Raw genomic sequence first — 17,701 nt, forward strand, 5'->3', positions numbered from 1 at the left:
CCCTCTCCAGCCCTGCCTGCCTCCAGCCTCCTCCGGCTTCACTCCAGGATAGCGCCAGGATGCGGGAAAAGAGAGTGGGAATGGTGTGGGGATGAGGGGCGAAGAGGAAATCCAGAGACTCAGGGAGCCCCTTCCTCATGATCTGTGCAGACTTTCCAGCCAATTTCTCAGGCAGGCCAGCTGGTGGTAAAGGGTCCAGCTTTCACTGCGGAGGGCCCAGGTTTAATCCCTGGTCCCGGAACCAAGCAAGCCATAGGTTGCAGTCGAAAGAGGGGGAAAAAAAAACGATAGCTTCAAAGACATCTCCTGCTTTACTTGCTTCTTTAGTTTAAATTTTTAAAATATTTAGAATCCAGGCAGTTTAAGTACACACAAACACACTGAAAAGTCTCTCTCCCATCATCTCCTGCTTGGAAAAAAAATTCTTTTCACTAGTCTCTCTGCATTTGATCTCACTTATCCTAATCACTGTAGCCAAAGGGTTCTAAGGCGCAGATCTATTCCGTTAAAATCCCTCAATGATTTCTTACTACCTCAGGACAAACACAGGTCTGGTCACCTCACTCAGCCCCTCTCCTCCCAGACTCCACATGGCTCCAGGCTCTTCTCTGTTTTGATATGCCCTTCCCATTCCAGCTCCCAGGCGTGGCTGAGTCCTACTCACACTGCAAGTGTATCAGTTGTCTATCTTTTTTCCATCAGTTGTCTGTCTTCCTCTAAGGGGTTCAGAAGGGTATATTAATTCAAGACCAAATCTCTCCTAGCACAGAAATGTCACCTAATCAGTGTTTGTTGCTGATATTAATTAGTAATAATATTAATAACAATAGCTAATACAGTGTTAATTCTATGCCCAGCACTATTCTAGGCACTTTACATGTATAAATTCATGTAACCACACAACCCCAAGGTTGATACAACCTCATTTTACCAAGACAGGAATTGAAGTATTGAGAAGTTTAAGTAACTTGCCCCAGATAGTGAGTGACTGAGCTGGGTTTTGAACCAGCTACTCTGGTTTTCCACAAATGAGTCAAGACCTTGAGCAGAAGGACCGGACCTCAGAGGGGGAATCCAGATAGCGTTTGGTCTGTGCACGTTGCATCTCAGGGTATTCTCGCCCTGTCCCATTTCTTTCCCGAGGGACCGCTTCCCAGAGAGACCAGGTAACTCGGGTTATTTGGGGGGTCTAGGAGCAGGGACATAACCGCCATGGGCTGGGCGCGTGGGTGCGAGTCCTCTGCGCCAAACTACAACTCCCAGGAGGCACCGGGCGCCCATAGCCCACGCGACGTCACGGCGGCAGAGAGCGCAGGCGGCGAGGCTCGCCCGGCCCCGTCGACTGTTGGGCTGTTCCGCTCGGACCCCGGCCCTGGCTCTGGCCCAGCGGTAAGGGGAGCGACCCGCTAAGCCCATGCCGTTAAGGCTTCGCATCACGCGACCGCAGCCTCCGCCTTTGCGCTGGATCGTTGGAGCGCGCGTGGAGGGCGGGGGTGGGGTGGGGGCCAGCATCTACCATATGGGGGAGATCCGGGCCGAACCAAGTGACCCTGCGGAGGGAGGGACCCGGACGGGGACTCCCGAGCCGCTGCTTCCGCGCAGCCGACCTTCGGTTCACAATTCTTTGTGCCACACCCCGGCTGGCCGGCTGGGGTCTGAAGGCGCCGGATTAGGGGTCAGCCCCGCCCCCTGAACGAGGGTGCAGCGGATCCGAGAGATCAGGGGCAAGGCTTTCGGGCTGGACTGGTCTAAGGATCCCCTCCCCTCCAAGCTACCAGATAGAGCCTTAGATTGGAGAATAGTAACTCCAGAAAGCAAGGTGATCCAGGCTCTCCCCGTGTGTGTGTTTGGGGAGGTGGTTGAATGGGTCGGGCAGAGATGGTCAAATCTGATTATACCTGTGCTCACGTATAGAGATGGCACCTCTGGATGCAGATCCGTACAACTCTCCCTTTCCCCACCTTGGTAGATGGGAGCTGCTCCCCGGAGGCTGAGCTGGTCAGCATCCTCAACCGGCGCTCACCCTTGAAGTCAGAGAAGAGCCCCTGCCCACCCACACTCTTCTTGCCCAGTTTTGGGGTCGCCTCCGTCTATCAGGTCCTCAGCCCTGGTGGCCACCCAGTCCAGTTCAAAGGAACAGAACGATGATACTGGCTTCGGTCCTGGGGAGCGGACCCCGGGGCGGGTCACCCCTCCGGCCTCTCTTGGGGCCCGCACTCTCGCTCAGGGCCCGCTCCACATCAGCCACTGATACCCACCACGTGGAGATGGCACGGGAGCGCTCTAAGACCGTCACCTCCTTTTACAACCAGTCAGCCATCGACGTGGCAGCAGAGAAGGTGTGCAGCTAGGGCGGTGAGGCTTGGGTCTGGAGCTGGAGTGGGGGTCCAGGGAAGGGGTGAAGCTAATATGGCCGGGGCAGGGTGTTGGAGATGCTATGCTCAAAGGCCCTCTGCCCCTCCAGCCCTCAGTCCGTCTCACTCCAACCATGATGCTCTATTCAGGCCGCTCTCAGGATGGCAGTCACCTTCTGGTAAGATTCCTGCCTCTTGTTTTGCTCTTGGGCCCTGGAGCTCTGACCCAGCCCCCCAGTCCCTGGCCTTCACTTCCCTCTTCTCTTTCTTTAAGAAAAGTGCCCGCTACTTGCAGCAGGAGTTGCCAGTGAGGATCGCTCACCGCATCAAGGACTTCCGCAGCCTTCCTTTCATCATTGGCTGCAACCCCACCATACTGCACGTGGTAAGGCGGCCTCAAGAGGGCGTAGAGAGGCCCTTAAATCAGTGTGCCCACCACCCATGGGGCAGATGGGGAGAGGGAACCAGAGTGGTAGAGGCCTACCTGCATAAAGTTTTCTGAGTCCTAGAGGACTTGGCCCCAAGCTTTCATGGAGACTTGAAAGACTGTGATGGGGTCGGAACCCAGTGAACTGGGATGGATGGCAGTCCCCATAGGTGGTCACGGCTGACTGTTCTCTATCTGTGCCCAGAGCATCCTTGTGAATTCCCACACCTCTTCCTTGCAGCACGAGCTGTACATCTGTGCCTTCCAGAAGCTGACAGACTTCCCTCCGGTGAGGGCTGGGCCAGGGCAGGGTGAGGGACTGAGAGGTCAGGGCTGGACCCTCCATGCTCACGACTCTGTGGCTTGCAGATCAAGGACCAGGCGGATGAGGCCCGATACTGCCAGCTGGTGCGACAGCTGTTGGATGACCACAAGGATGTGGTGACCCTCTTGGCGGAAGGCCTGCGTGAGAGCCGGAAGCACATAGAGGTCAGGGTAGTGCAATGGGGGCCCAGACCTGGTGGGGGGGGGGGGGTGGCCTGGGAAAGGCACAGGGTTTCTGAGGTCTTGCTCTTTATAGGATGAGAAGCTTGTCCGCTACTTCTTAGACAAGACGTTGACTTCAAGGCTTGGGATCCGTATGTTGGCCACCCACCATCTAGCACTACATGAAGATAAGGTGGGGCGCCGGGACCTAAGACTGTCAAGTGGACCAGAGGGAACTGAGCCAGGAGCCCCCTTGGACTTGGGGACCTGGTCCGCGGGCCTGGGGAGAGCCCTGGGGCTGCTTCCGTAGTCTAGAGTTTAAAAGCTTTTGTTGTCCAAGGTGTGGGTAGAGGTGATCTCTGGTCCTGACCTTCTTTCTCCTACCAGCCTGACTTTGTTGGCATCATCTGCACTCGCCTGTCACCGAAGAAGATTATTGAAAAGTGGGTGGACTTTGCCAGGTGAGGCTAGAATGGGTAAGGAAGTGGACATCATCGGGCAGGGAAGGTCTGGGTCTGAGCACTTGCCCAGGATGTGGTCCAGGGCAGGATTTTTCACCTGTGGTACTGTTCATGTTTTGGGCCAGATCATTCTTTTCTGTAAGGGGCTGGCCTGTGCTTATTAGGAAGGATCCCTGGCTTCTACTCATTTGATGGCAGTAATACTCCCCAGTTGTAGCAAACAAAAATGTTGCTAGAGATTGCAAAATGTCCTTGGGAGGGTGGGGAAAGAATCGGCTCCAGTTGAGACCCACTGGTTGGAGTCTCAGTCCCTTGCTCCTATCCACAGACGCCTGTGTGAGCACAAGTATGGCAATGCACCCCGAGTCCGCATCAACGGACACGTGGCAGCCCGTTTCCCCTTCATCCCGATGCCACTGGACTACATCCTACCTGAGCTGCTCAAGAACGCCATGAGGTGGGCTGCTGGATGTATTGGAAGGGGGCAGACGGGAACTGAGGTGAGGCGGGGGCACCACCACCTACTGGTATTTGGCCCCTTGCACAGAGCCACAATGGAGAGTCACCTCGACACTCCCTACAATGTCCCAGACGTCGTCATCACCATCGCCAACAATGATATCGATCTCGTCATCAGGTTTGCCCTGGGTGCGAGTTGGGTGGTATGGATGCAAGTTTCTGGGCACTGTTCCTGATCTGCTGAATGACCTCAAACTTAGTGAGACTTAGTGTTTCAGGACAATCTCCAGTCCTCAGATTGCCGTGAGCTGGACATGAGTGGATCTGGGGCCAGCTGCAGGCCCCAGGGGCTTGTCTTTGTCAGAAACTGAGGGGCCCAAAGCAGTGAAAGAGTCAGAAATATGGTGCTGGGTGGAGAATAAATGTCAAGTCAGGTGAGAAGGTTTAAGCAGTCAGTGGCAGAAGTGAGGGTGGAGAAAAGTAGCTTACGAAAAGCAAGGCCGAAGTGTCCAGGTGACTACATTCCACGTTTGGGTGGGTGGAAGAGACAGGAAGGCCAGCTTAGCACTCACTGTCTACTTGGGAGGTAGTGAACCCCCGCCAAAGCTAAGCCAAACCCCCATTGCCGTCATCTGCCAGGATTTCAGACCGGGGCGGGGGAATTGCTCACAAAGACCTGGATCGGGTGATGGACTACCACTTCACTACAGCTGAGGCCAGCACCCAGGACCCCCGGATCAGCCCCCTCTTCGGCCACCTGGACACGCACAGTGGTGGCCAGTCAGGACCCATGCACGGGTGAGGCCCCGTTTGGCCAGAATGGAGGGGTGGGGGGGCCCAGGAGACTCAAGCCTCTGAAGCCCGTGTCCTGTCCCCCTGCCCACCCCAGCTTTGGCTTCGGGCTGCCCACGTCGCGGGCCTACGCAGAGTACCTCGGTGGTTCCCTTCGGCTGCAGTCACTGCAGGGCATTGGCACAGATGTCTACCTGCGGCTCCGTCACATCGATGGCCGGGAAGAAAGCTTCCGCATCTGATCTCACAGCCCTAGGCCGGCTGGCCTGCCCAGGCTGGGCCACACTCCCTGCCAGGACCTCCCGGGCTGGGCAGGGTACCACCCTGCTCCACACTGCTACATCTCGGGTCTTAGGGCCCCAAACAGGTGGACTTACATGGAGCCAGGCACCGGCCCTCTTCCATAGGGTCCACTGCTTCCCTGCCTCCAGGCCTTAGAGGGGAGGAAGTGGGGACCCTCGAGGTCTCCCGCACCAGCTCCGTCATTCTCGTTCCTGGGGAACCCCACTTTGACCTGCTGTTTGTTATTAAAGTTCACATTTTGAATGCCCTCTCAGGCCCCGTGTGTGAGGAGGGCAGGTGAGCCTTTGTTTCTGCCCTCTTTCAGGTCCCCTGGACCCTGGGTTTAACTAGGTCATGTCCTGGTCTCTTAACCATCCTCACTGCCTGGCAGACCAGGAACAGAATTGGCCCTGAGTCTCTTGCACAGTAAATGTAACAGGAGTGGGGATGAATTGGGCAGTTTGTGCAAAGACCTCTCATTCATTTCATTTCCCAAATGTTTCTGCCTCCCAGACAATATGGAAGGCCCAGGTTGGCCCAGCTTCAGGCCTCAGTTCCGATTCTTCCCAGCAAGTCACAGGTTATAGAGGTGAAGGTGACCCGACTGGGCACTCTTCCGAGTCACCTGATTCCTAAACCTGAGTAAGGAAGGTTAACGATACTGTCTGCCAGCTGTGCCTGCTACTGCCAAGTGAAAGAACACACAGGACTGTGCCCTGGCAGGCCCCAGAGGACAGCGGAGCCCGGGTAGGGAGGGCAGAGGGCTCCAGGGAGCAGGTGGTGGTGACCCCCCTCCACCCATCTTGCCAGGAAGGAAGGAAGGCCTAAAGCCTGCTTGGTGGGACTGGTGATGGAAGTGGGGGACTGAGGGGAGACAGGAATTGTATCTGGTGGTGGGAAACCCTAGTGATTTGCCAGGCTGAAAATCTTGCTGCTGCAGTGCTGGGGGGAGGAGGAGGGGGAGGCTGGAGAGGCAGGTAGTAGTCAGGGTGAAAGACCTTGAAATTACAGCCCAAGAAGTGTGGGTTTTATCCTGGAGGTAGCAGGGATCCATGGAAGGGTTTGAAGCTAGGAAGGGAGGTTGGATTCCCTAGAGTGAGTTGTTCAGTCATGTCTGACTCTTTGCAACCTCATGGACTATACAGTCCATGGAATTCTCCAGGCCAGAATACTGGAGTGGGTAGCCTTTCCCTTCTCCAGGGGATCGTTCCAACCCAGGGATCGAACCCATGTCTCCCGCATTACAGATGGATTCTTTACCAGCTGAGCCACCAGGGAAGCCCTGGATTCCCTAGAAGCACATCTTACAAATATTTGTATCCAAATGATTTGTTGAAAAAGTGCTTCCAGAAGGGAGTAGGGGAGGCAGGAAAGGGAAGGGCAGAAGGCCAGGCAAGAGAGGTAAGCGGCATAGTCATTGATGGACTCCTCTGCTGGATGATCATTTGTTTATTGTCCATATTTGATTGGGCAGGTACTTAAAACTCCCAGACTGAGAACTTCCATTTTCAGCTCTTTCAAAGCAAAACAGTTCCATTAACTTGAGAGACTTTTCACCAAACAAGCCTCTGGTGCTGGCTTCTGAAAGCACATCAAAGGTAATATGAACACAAGGAACAACAAAAAATGATTCTGTGGGATTGGTGTGAATCATCAACATAGTTCTAGGGGTGGGTGGAGAGGGAACAAGTACTACAGTGTTAATTTTAAATTTTTTTCTTGCCTGACTTATTTCTTCTGTTTCATATGCTGCCAGATAGGGCATTTACTTCTCCCTCCAAACTCCTTTATTTCCCCAAAGCCAGGTTACCAGCTCTTCCCACTGCCATCTCTCACAGATACTTAGATGTTTCTTAATCTCTAACCTCATCCTTAGGCCTTGAGCATTCCACTCCTCTTAGAATTGTTTCTAAGCCCAATAGCCAAATTACAAGTCAGGTATGACTCAACATGGCCAAAGGGAATGTTTATTGAGCACCTACAATGTCTGGCATTGTGCAACACGCACTTGTTTTATATACGTGAGAGATAAATATATGGTTCAATCTTTATGGTTATATGGCTTATACAGTGTGACATTTAACGACATTCTGGGAATTGACACTCCCAGTTGAGGGTCAGAACCCAGGATTCCTCACTCATTAAACCCAAGACGCTATCCATTATGTCCAGGGCCTTTGGCTAGTTTCTGTTAAGGGAACTTGGTCATTTCTTTACAAAGGCTTGATTCTGTGCGAGTGATTTATTGGACCTGCTTCCCCACTCCGATCTCCTTTTCCCATCCTGAACAAGGAACGCAGTTTCTTCAGTCTTTAAAAACGGGAGACCAGTATTTGGCTGGTGGAAGTGCATGGGATGGGTGTTAACCCCAGGCTCATCGCCCTAAAGCCAGGCGTCCAGGGAGGCTGCTCTGGCTCCGCCCCGGTAAACTGGGGGCAGCGCCGCCCGATAACTGGCACATCTTGGCTTCCTCAGGCACCAGAAGTCTTAGAAAGATAGAGCTGAGACATCACATCAGGAAAGCCTTTCTCCTCTCTTTTAACTCTAGGGTGCAGCCACAATTCCAAACGGAAAACAACTCCAGGGTAACCGGCACAATCAACGTCAATCTGGCCCGGCGACGCGGAGACAGTCACAGTAGCCAACGAGTTCCTGCCACATCACAGGCTCCGCCCTCCAGCTTGCTGCGGACTCCGTCAGCGTCGCTGACCCGGATCTAAAGGCGCTACGCGGCGCTATATTCTGGCGTCACTTCCACTACAACGATGGCGGCACAGGGAGCAGCTGCGGCGGTTGCGGCGGCGACTTCAGGGGTCGCGGGGGAGGGCGAGCCCGGACCCGGGGAGAATGCGGCGGTCGAGGGGACCGCTCCGTCCCCAGGCCGCATCTCTCCGCCGACCCCGGCGCGCGGCGAGCCGGAAGTCACCGTGGAGATCGGAGAAACATACCTGTGCCGGCGGCCGGATAGCACCTGGCGTGAGGGCGGGGGCCCAAGGCCACGGGGCGGGGCCTAAGGGCGGGGCGGGGCCTGAGGGGGGTAGAACTCGGTTTTTTGGACTTGCCCGGGCGCCGCCTACAATCCCCACCGCTGGGCTTTAGCCAAATTCTTCATTCTGTGTTTTAGAGCTCCCGTTCCACTTCCTTGCCCAGTTTTAGGCTTTATTCCCTTTTTTTGTTAACCTGCTTCCTCACTGGTCTCCCTTGTCTCTGTGACTTCCTCTTCTATCCATCCCCTACAGCGGCCAGCGGAGAGGACCTCCCGGAACACAAAGACGAGCTTCCCCTCCCTTCTATTTTTTTTGCGTCATTTCCAGAATAAGCCCCAAATACCTTAGAATGGACTTCGTCTTTGTCACCTTTCTGTTTTTTTAGCATCCCTAGCAAAGGCCATTGACGGACCAGACCACATGCCTTTTACCGCTGGCTAGTCCCACTCATCCTTTTAGCATCATATCCCCTGTGATGCCATTCTTGACTCCCTTCAGGCAGAGTGAATCGTTCCCTTCTGTATATTCCTGCAACATTTTCTTCATACCTGAGCTACGGTATATGTACTGTTGTGTTGTCATTGTCTGTCTTGTATCAAAGTGTGAACTTCTGGAGGGCAGGACCGCTAATGATTCATCAGTGTATCTTCTGTACCCAGCAGCAACCCAGCTCAGGGCCAGACTTGCAGTGGTTGCCTTACTCATTTGTTGAATGGTCTGCCATTTGGTGCTGTACTGAAAGCTTATCACCATTTGAGGGAGGCGCTGTTATCCTTATTTACAGATGAAAGCGCTGAGGCTCAGAAAGCCAAAATAACTTGTTCAGTTAAACATAGCTAGGAAGTGAGGCTGTGTGAGTCCACAACTAGCTCTCATGGCTTCTGAACAAATAAACGCCTGAGTATAGTAATACAGACCTTGAATTTGGAGCCAGACTTGAATTAAATATTAAATATTAATTGCTTAAATATTAGTGCTTATTACTTTTCAAATAGGTGAACATAGGTAAGCCTCAGTTTCCTTGTCTCTAGTATAAGAATAAGAACCCCAATCTGGCCCACCTCAGGACAGTGATTGAAGGGAGTGGCAGAGGTGAACAGATGAGGTTAGCTTCGGAATCTGGCCTCAGAATCTGGCAAACTTCTCAGTGTCACTCGTTCCAGCCCCATTTTCTTTCTCGGTTATCCTAGCCTTTTCCCTTCACAGATTCTGCTGAAGTGATCCAGTCTCGAGTGAATGATCAAGAGGGCCGAGAGGAATTCTATGTACACTACGTGGGCTGTGAGTGACTTAGGGTATTTAGGTGCGGGGGTGGGGGAGAACGCGAAGGGGCAGCACCCTCATGACCCATCCTCACAGTTAACCGGAGATTGGATGAATGGGTCGACAAGAACCGACTGGCGCTGACCAAAACAGTGAAAGATGCTGTGCAGAAGAACTCAGAGAAGTACCTGAGCGAGCTGGCCGAGCAGCCGGAGCGCAAGATCACTCGCAACCAAAAACGAAAGCATGATGAGATCAACCACGTGCAGAAGGTCCGGATCCCTTCCCTTCCCCAGTGCCCTCCCCTTCCCCGGGTCCCTCCCCTTCCCCGTCCCTCCCCTTCCCTTGAACCCTCCCCTTCCCTTGAACCCTCCCCTTCTCCTGGGCTCCTGGAGGCTCAGCTCTTCTCTGGACTTCCTTGGGTCCTGGTGCCACACCCACAGCAGATCCCATTGCTTAAGCTCTTGCAGTATATGGGGGACTATCTACCTCCTCCCAGGTATTCTTCACAGATGAGAAAACTGAGGCTCAGAGAGGGTGAGAGCTTGGCCGTAGCCTTGTGGCAAAGAACTGACACAACTGGGAGCGGAACTCAGGCCTCTTGCCGCTTTTATGCCCCTCTTGGCCGTGCCATATTGACAAACGGACCTGAAAGTTCCAAGGGAAGGAAGAGAATGAGTGATTTGGGGGTACTTGCAATCGCCAACCCTTGTGCTGAGTGCTGTGCCTGGATAAGCTCATCAGGTCCTCTGTAACAACTTAATGCCACAGAGCTAATTAATTCTTTTTGAGGAAAGCAGGAAGCAGACTCAGAGAGGTTAAGTAACTTGCCCAAGGTCACACAGCTAGTATATAAAAGGGTGGGCTGAAATTAGAGTAATAATGGCACATTTATTGGCTTGTGAGCCACAGTATTAGGCTAAGTATTCTAGAACATGATCTCATTGAAGTTTCACAGCAACTCTGTGAGGTAAGCTTTATATCCCCAGTTTACAAGGGAGGTGCAGGTAGTTTTAGGAACCCAGTCAGGAATTAGATTTGTCAATTAGATTGTTCTAGTTTGGGGCACAAGCCCTTAGCCTTGACTTGGAAATATCCTAGAAACTCATGCCATTTATTTCCAAAGCTTGGATTTGGGGACTTCCCTAGTGGTCCAGTGGTTAAGACTCTGTCCTTCCAATACAGGGTGTGTGAGTTCAATCCCTGGTTGGGGAACTGAGACCCTTCATGCCTCTGGGCTAAAAAAATAGAAACAAAATTTGGGTTCTTCTCTTGAAGCCAGCCTGCCCCTGGGGGGTTTCTTTTCTCCTACCCTGAGCCTCAGTTTCTTGATTTGTGAAATGGAGTGTGCAGATGAGAAGAGGCTTTATGGAGCTCTTAAGGCACCCAGATTTTTGTTATTTTCACCCAGTGCAGTTGCATCCTGAGCACTCATTTTGGAGTTTGCAGCAATGGTTTGCAGACTGTGGGGCACAGCTATTAGTAAATTGCCAGATGAGTTCAGTGGGTTGTGGTCATTTAAATTTCAAAAACAGACAAGGTACAAACTATCAAAGTGTGTTGTCCTTTAATAAAGGTAAGTTGAGAAGCTCTTATTTCACTACAAATATACATGTGTGTATACACAGACTGCCAACTGGTTAACTGTGCTGGTTAACTGGTTAACTGCCAACTGGTTAACTGGTGCTGTCATTAAAAAAAAAAATTATTTTTAAATGCTTTGAATTAGAAAGATCTCTCACTGGGGATTCCTGGTGGTCCAGTGGTTAGGACTCGGCGTCTTCACTGCCATGGCCCAGATTCAGTCCCTGGTCGGGGAACTAAGATTCCACAAGCCACGTGGCGAGAAGAAAACCCGAAAGATGTCTCTAAAGCATCATCTAAGGCAGCACCATCCTACTGAGCATCCTGCGATGGAATGGGAATGTGCTGTGTCTGTGTGTCTGATACGGTAGCCACTACCCACATGTGGCTATTGAGTACTTGAAATGTACTGAGAATTGAATTTTATTTTGAATGTAATGAACTTAAGTTTAAGTAGCTGCTTGTGGCTAATGGCTACTTTATCACACAGCACAGTCTAAGGTTTGCTCAGCTCCCCAGCCAGGTTGCCCTGGTAAATTAAGTGTCAAAGATGTCCCTCTAAGCTGGCAGTCAGCATGGTGGATGACCGTGGACCAGTGGTGGTCAAAGAATGAATAACCAGCGAGTTACTCAAAGAATGAATAATCAGCAAGTTAACCAAAGAATGAATAATCAGGAGTTAACGATCAGCAAGGTTCTCCAGGGCCTCATTAATGTTTAATTCTAAATAAATTACAGCATTTATGAAAAGTAGTGTTTTTGTAGTTCTTTAACCCACTTGTAGAGGAGGACTGCTTTGTGAATTGGGAGATGTGTTTTAAGAGGCACATGAAGAGGAAAAGCTCCCTTCCCTCATCTGTGCAGGGGTCTGGCTTTGGTGTTGGGCGGGCTGGAGGCCCATGCCCCACTCTGCTGGGTCCCGGCTCTGGGAGCCCACTTCTCCGTGCCTCAGTTTCTCCTATACGGTGTGGATAGTGAGCACTCCCATCTCAGGCTCGAGCTGAGTAACGCCTATGATGTGAGCACTTGGTACTTGGAATAAATGGCAGCTGGCTAGTCCCCAGGGGCGAATGACCTCACTTCACCCTGTTTACTTCTCTGTAAAGTAGAAGCAAGAACATTGTGTTTCCACATTGCCAAAGGGTTAAATGAGGCCATCCGGGTGAAGTGCTTGGTGGAGAGGGTTCTGTAAGACACTGGCTCCTGTCTCCCTTCTAAACCACAGGGCAATGCTGCCATCTTCTCTGGTGTAGGTCCCAGGCCTTCCTGGGTCACTTGTCAGGCTGGCCTTGGTTCCCCCTTCAGCCTCTGGCCTAGAAACTGGGCAGGCTGTGATTGTCACGTGAGTTATATCCCTGCCTTCCAAAGACTTGGAAAATAGGGAAACCAAGGGGGGAGACAGTGGGTACTGTTGTTGAGTGAGGCAGTCCTGACCTGGGAAGGAATGTATTCTGCCTCAGAAGAATCCAGTCAGGCCTCCTGGATGGGGTTGGGAAGTGTGCTGGGCCTTCAAAGACAGGAAGCGCAGTAAAAGCAAGGACACGTGCTCACTTGCCAAGCTCTGCCTCGTCAGGCACTCCCTGGCTCATGCTTGGTGCCGGGCTGAGTAAGCGTTTTCTGGCAGCTGTAGAAGAGGGAAGGACATGGAGGCTGGGGGGAACTGCATGCGCAAAGGCATGAAGACCAGAAACAGGAGTGTCAACAGCAGAGCAGGGTTGAGCTGAGACGGAGGGCTGGGGATCCCCAGAGGCCTTGTCAGCAGCTGTCCAGACCTGACATGGCAGTGGCTCTTCGGGGTGGGGCCGAAGGAGCCAATTCCAGAGATGACAGGGAGGCAGAGCTGACAGGACGTGGCCATTATTCGAATGCCAGGCTGAGAGAGGAGGAGGAGCCTTGTGAGCAGGCTCATTATTGGTCTGGGGCAGTTGGCCCAAGGGTGATGCTTCCCAGTGAGCTGAGGAACCCAGGAGGATGAACAGGTTTGCAGGAAGAAAGACCGAATTCCTTTTGGGACACCTAGGGCCCACTGTGCCTGTGGGAGGGGCCTCTGGGAGCAGTCCCATTTGCAGGAAAGAGGTCCAGGCACATTGGGGTGTCCCTACCGGCTCCTAATACGGTCGCAGAAGACCAGACCTATTATTTCCTCTCTCTCCCACAACTATGGCAGAACTGAATTGATCCGATTGTAAACATCGAAGCTCTTCGCAACCTAAGGAGTGGATCCAGGCCTTCTGATCCTAGCCCTGTTCATCAGGCAAACGGTCCAGACTTGAGCATCAGGGGGCTCTGGGATGTGTGGGTGGGTGGGCAGATGGGAGAGGAACTTGGACCAGCCAGCTCCGAAACCAGGTAAAATAAGCTTGCTCGATCTCCAGTTATTATTGTAGTTCAAGGGATGAGGTCTGGGAAACGGGAGGGGTGGCCTGACCCCTTCTATTCACCTCTGTCCACTGCTCTTTCTCACTCAGACCTATGCAGAGATGGACCCCACAACAGCAGCTTTGGAGAAGGAACATGAGGCGGTAAGTAGGGGGAGGAGTCCTAAGCGGAGGTGCCCCTTCCCTGTTGCTTCTCTTGCCCCGACCAAGCCCTCCTTCCCTCCACTCCCACCTCGCCCACAGATCACCAAGGTGAAGTACGTGGACAAGATCCACATTGGGAACTACGAAATCGACGCCTGGTACTTCTCCCCATTCCCCGAAGACTATGGGAAACAGCCCAAGCTCTGGCTCTGCGAGTACTGTCTCAAGTATATGAAATACGAGAAGAGCTACCGCTTCCACTTGGTGAGGCTGGGCTGGGTCTGGTGCATGCAATGGGTGGGCGTCAAGGCTGAGGGCTGCCTGAGACAGCAGCCAGGGGCAGGAGAGACAGGCCCAGAGCCGTAGGAAAAGCTGGCCCGGGTGGAGAGACCTGGCTTCCAGGCCTGACTCTGCCTTGGCTGGAGCCTCCCCACTCAGGTTCCTTTTCTGTGGAATGGGGACCTTCTGGGGTCCCTGGCCCTCACCACATATTTATCAAGGCCAGTCCAGTGCCAGGTTCCTCTGTGCAAAAGAGGAAGTCAGCAGATCCCTGAGCCATGGGATCATGACACCTAGACGGTTGGAATGCTTGGCCACACACAGGAGCCACCTGGCTGGCATGGTGGTGTGTTTCCCACAGGGTGGATTCTTAGACAAATATGTGTGGTTTAGAAAACAACCGTGTCACAGGTGCTGGCCCTCCAGAGCCAGGCTGAGCTGGACTTGTAACTATCCTGCTGTGTGATGTTCATGCCAGTCACCTGGCCTGTTACTGGGCCTCCGTCTCTCCATCTGTAAAATAGGATTCGTCTCCTCAGATGGTTGGTGGCTTACTTGATATAGGTAGAGTGTGGAGCCCCAGGGTCTCCAACTGGGGAAGTGGAGAGAAGCGGAGGCCTGCTGTAAGCCACACAGGGTGGGATGGGGCACCCAGCGGGGAACTTCGGGACACCACATCTGTGCTTCCCCCCTCTCACCCCCAACCCAGGGCCAGTGCCAGTGGCGGCAACCCCCGGGAAAGGAGATCTACCGCAAGAGCAACATCTCTGTGTATGAAGTGGATGGCAAAGACCACAAGGTGAGCCCTTGGGCAGAGTTACCATGGAGATGGGGGACAAGCTAGGCACTTCCTGACGATCCTCACTATCAATAAAGGGCAGAGGCCAGCCTTAGCGTGAGCAGAGGCCTGTGTGCTTGTGCTCGGCCTGGCACCCAGCCTGTGTTCGGTGCAAAGCAAGCTCCCTATGGTGCCACCCTCGGATTCTGGGTTTTCCTTCTGTCCCCGAGGGACTTGGCTTCTGAGGGGGTAGCTGGGGGTGGCTTAGGCTCAGGTGCTTCTGGAACCCAGAGTGGAGATTGTCTGGCCTCAGGGTATTGTTCAAACCTGCTTTCTCTTTCTGCCTGAAGAAACGGTGTTTGTTTTTCCTGGATGGGAACTGCTCTGTGTGAGGCTTCCTCCCCGAGGGCTCTGTGGCTCTGAAGGACTTCAGTGGGGTGGTGTGTGGTCTCTGGGGCCTGCTTTGCTGTCATGGACAACTTGGCCTTTGTCTGGTCAGTCTGGGAGGGTCTCCCCGAGGGTCCCTGATTCCCGTGCAAGGACAGCGGAGTGTAAGATGCAGGGGGCTGGCTTCTGAGTGGCTCTGGGCTTCAAATCGCCTTGTCACTTCCTTGCTGACCTTGGACAAGTTACATAAGGTCTTCTGTTCCTCTTTTCTCCTCTTTAAGACAGGAGTCATGCTAATATTTACCTACGAGACTTGTTAATGAAATGAAGCAGCAAAGTCAAGTACTTAGCCCAGTTCTTGGTACTGAGCAGGGACTTAGTAAACACGGGCTTTTGCCAGCCTTGTGATGAATAGCTTGCTAAATAGCCTCACGTGAGCCCCCTGCTCTGCCTTCCTGAACATCAGTGGGGTGGGAGGTGGGGTTGGAGGGGCAGAAAGACAGAGCAGAGGTGTGGATGTTCTTTCCAGCTCCACCCTGTCCAGCTTTGAGGCCTCAGGCAGTCCCTCACCCTTACAGATCCTCAGTTTCCTCTTAAGCAAAATGGGTCAACAGTGCTGGGGCTCACACAACTGTTGGGTCAAATGAGAGTCCCGCTGGCCCTCCTGACATTGGTCTCTGGCCTGGCATGGCCGAAGGGGTAGATAGCTTGGACTATGGAGTCAGGCTCAAGGGCTGTTCATCTGCAGACATTTACCAACCCCCCAGGTTCACCCTTCGCCATGTGCTAGGTCTGAGGGCACGGCTGTGAGCAGACAGAACTCACACACCAGCTTGAGTCCTGCCCTGGCGCTCATCAGCTGAGGGACCTTGGGCAAACCGCTGTCTCCTCTGAGCCTGTTTCCTGAGCTGAAATAGAAGAGTCTGTGTCTCTAAAGATCAAACTCCCCTTGAGCGCTCAGCAGCAGTAGCCGTGATTAGCCCGGCTCTGCTGTGACCTCCTTGAGTGCGCGTTCCTGTCTGATTTTCCATTTCCTTGTCCATCAGAAAGTGACTCTAAGACTCCTTGCAATGCTAAACACAGCCGTTCTGGTGAGGATCCCACTTTTCACCGGACTGGCACTGGCTACTATCGAGCCTGGCACTTGCACCAGGCAGGGTGGCAGCACCTGCCCAGACCTTGATGGAGCTAGGTGGAGGCGTTCTGCCTGCCCCCTGAGCCTGCTTCCACCCACCCCCAACCCCCCAGATTTACTGTCAGAACCTGTGTCTGCTGGCCAAGCTCTTTCTGGACCACAAGACGCTGTACTTTGATGTGGAGCCGTTCGTCTTTTACATCTTGACCGAGGTGGACAGGCAGGGGGCCCACATTGTCGGCTACTTCTCAAAGGTGCTGGGAAGCCCAGGTTGAGGGAGGCAGGGGGTGGGGGGTGGAGGAACCCGAGTAGGGGCTGAGTCTCCCCAGAGGCCCTGACCACCCACCCCCGCAGGAGAAGGAGTCCCCAGATGGGAACAACGTGGCCTGCATCCTGACGCTGCCCCCCTACCAGCGCCGTGGCTATGGGAAGTTCCTCATTGCTTTCAGTGAGTGATTCCTGCAGGAAGGGTGATGATGGTGAGGAGTGCCAGGGTGGGGTGGGTCCTCAGTTTCCTCGTTTCCACCACCACCAGGCTATGAGCTCTCGAAGCTGGAGAGCACGGTCGGCTCCCCTGAGAAGCCACTGTCTGACCTGGGCAAGCTCAGCTACCGAAGCTACTGGTCCTGGGTCCTACTGGAGATCCTGCGAGACTTCCGGGGCACCCTGTCCATCAAGGACCTTAGGTAAGTCCTTCCAAAGGGAAGGACTCTCCTCCGATTGCCCGTGATCCCCTCTCCTTGGCCCCTTCCAGCCAAACCCCTCAAGCAGACCTCTCTCCAGCATCTGCTCTAATCTGTTTGTGTAGTCAGATGACGAGCATCACTCAGAACGACATCATCAGCACTCTCCAGTCCCTCAACATGGTCAAGTACTGGAAGGGCCAGCACGTGATCTGTGTCACGCCCAAGCTGGTGGAGGAACACCTCAAAAGCGCGCAGTATAAGAAACCACCCATCACAGGTGGGTAAAGGGGCTGCCCTAGGGGTGTGAGAGTGGTGGGGGTTAGGTGTAAGGACCTCCAGGAGCCAAGGCCTCCTTTTTGCTGTCACCTGATCCCAAACCAGTCTGACCAGCTCCAGGACTAAGCCTGCGGCAGGCCACTCATTCCTGGGCTTCCCTCCCCACCCCCCCACCCCCACCCCAGGAATCAGTCTGCCCTTGTTCCCATCTGCAGGTGAAACCTGGCCTGGGCCCAGGGCAGAGCAGCCAGGGTGACCGGCCCAGTCGGGGGAGGGGGGTCAGGGGGCGTCCTGCTTCTCATCCATCTTTTCTCCCCACAGTGGACTCTGTCTGCCTCAAGTGGGCACCCCCCAAGCACAAGCAAGTCAAACTCTCCAAGAAGTGAGTGGCCTGTGCCTCTGCTCCTGGACCCATGCCTCCTGCTCCCCAGCCTGTAAATATGTACAGACCTGTTTCATCACTTTTTTAAATAAAGTGCTGCTGTTGTCCCAGAGCTGACGGACTTCATGTCTCTCTCTCTCTCACACACACACACACACAGC

At 53.5% G+C, this 17,701-nt stretch overlaps 2 protein-coding genes and 1 long non-coding RNA gene across 7 annotated transcripts; 2 read left to right on the forward strand and 1 right to left on the reverse strand.

Moving 5' to 3' along the window:
• Positions 1 to 1,281: 1,281 nt before the first annotated feature.
• BCKDK (branched chain keto acid dehydrogenase kinase) lies at positions 1,282 to 5,530 on the forward strand. 5 transcript variants are annotated; one of them, XM_020893756.2, is made up of 12 exons: positions 1,282 to 1,389; positions 1,970 to 2,339; positions 2,465 to 2,533; positions 2,629 to 2,739; positions 2,987 to 3,070; positions 3,151 to 3,270; positions 3,362 to 3,460; positions 3,655 to 3,728; positions 4,057 to 4,185; positions 4,276 to 4,365; positions 4,827 to 4,985; positions 5,077 to 5,530. In XM_020893756.2, the coding sequence occupies exons 2-12, from the start codon at positions 2,145 to 2,147 to the stop codon at positions 5,219 to 5,221; spliced, it is 1,275 nt and encodes a 424-aa protein (XP_020749415.1). In that variant the 5' UTR covers positions 1,282 to 1,389; positions 1,970 to 2,144; the 3' UTR covers positions 5,222 to 5,530. The 5 variants fall into 5 exon arrangements, with proteins under 5 accessions (XP_020749415.1, XP_020749417.1, XP_070317327.1 ...); XM_020893758.2 differs by having other exon boundaries at positions 3,023 to 3,070; XM_020893755.2 differs by lacking the exon at positions 1,282 to 1,389 and adding an exon at positions 1,541 to 1,819.
• Positions 5,531 to 6,695: 1,165 nt separating this feature from the next.
• Positions 6,696 to 7,722, reverse strand: LOC110137434 (uncharacterized). Its single transcript, XR_002313924.2, has 2 exons — positions 7,513 to 7,722; positions 6,696 to 6,842 (listed from the first exon to the last, which is right to left on the reverse strand). It is a non-coding gene; the product is annotated as an uncharacterized lncRNA (long non-coding RNA).
• Positions 7,723 to 7,934: 212 nt separating this feature from the next.
• On the forward strand, positions 7,935 to 17,652 carry KAT8 (lysine acetyltransferase 8). The gene is made up of 11 exons (XM_020893754.2): positions 7,935 to 8,237; positions 9,455 to 9,529; positions 9,608 to 9,783; positions 13,564 to 13,617; positions 13,717 to 13,881; positions 14,606 to 14,695; positions 16,310 to 16,450; positions 16,551 to 16,644; positions 16,732 to 16,882; positions 17,005 to 17,159; positions 17,480 to 17,652. Exons 1-11 carry the CDS (start codon positions 8,027 to 8,029, stop codon positions 17,542 to 17,544), a joined length of 1,377 nt encoding a protein of 458 aa, XP_020749413.1. The 5' UTR covers positions 7,935 to 8,026; the 3' UTR covers positions 17,545 to 17,652.
• The last annotated feature ends 49 nt before the right edge of the window (positions 17,653 to 17,701 follow it).

Source organism: Odocoileus virginianus, chromosome 33 (genome assembly GCF_023699985.2).
Source record: "Odocoileus virginianus isolate 20LAN1187 ecotype Illinois chromosome 33, Ovbor_1.2, whole genome shotgun sequence".
Classification (NCBI taxonomy): Eukaryota; Metazoa; Chordata; class Mammalia; order Artiodactyla; family Cervidae; genus Odocoileus; species Odocoileus virginianus.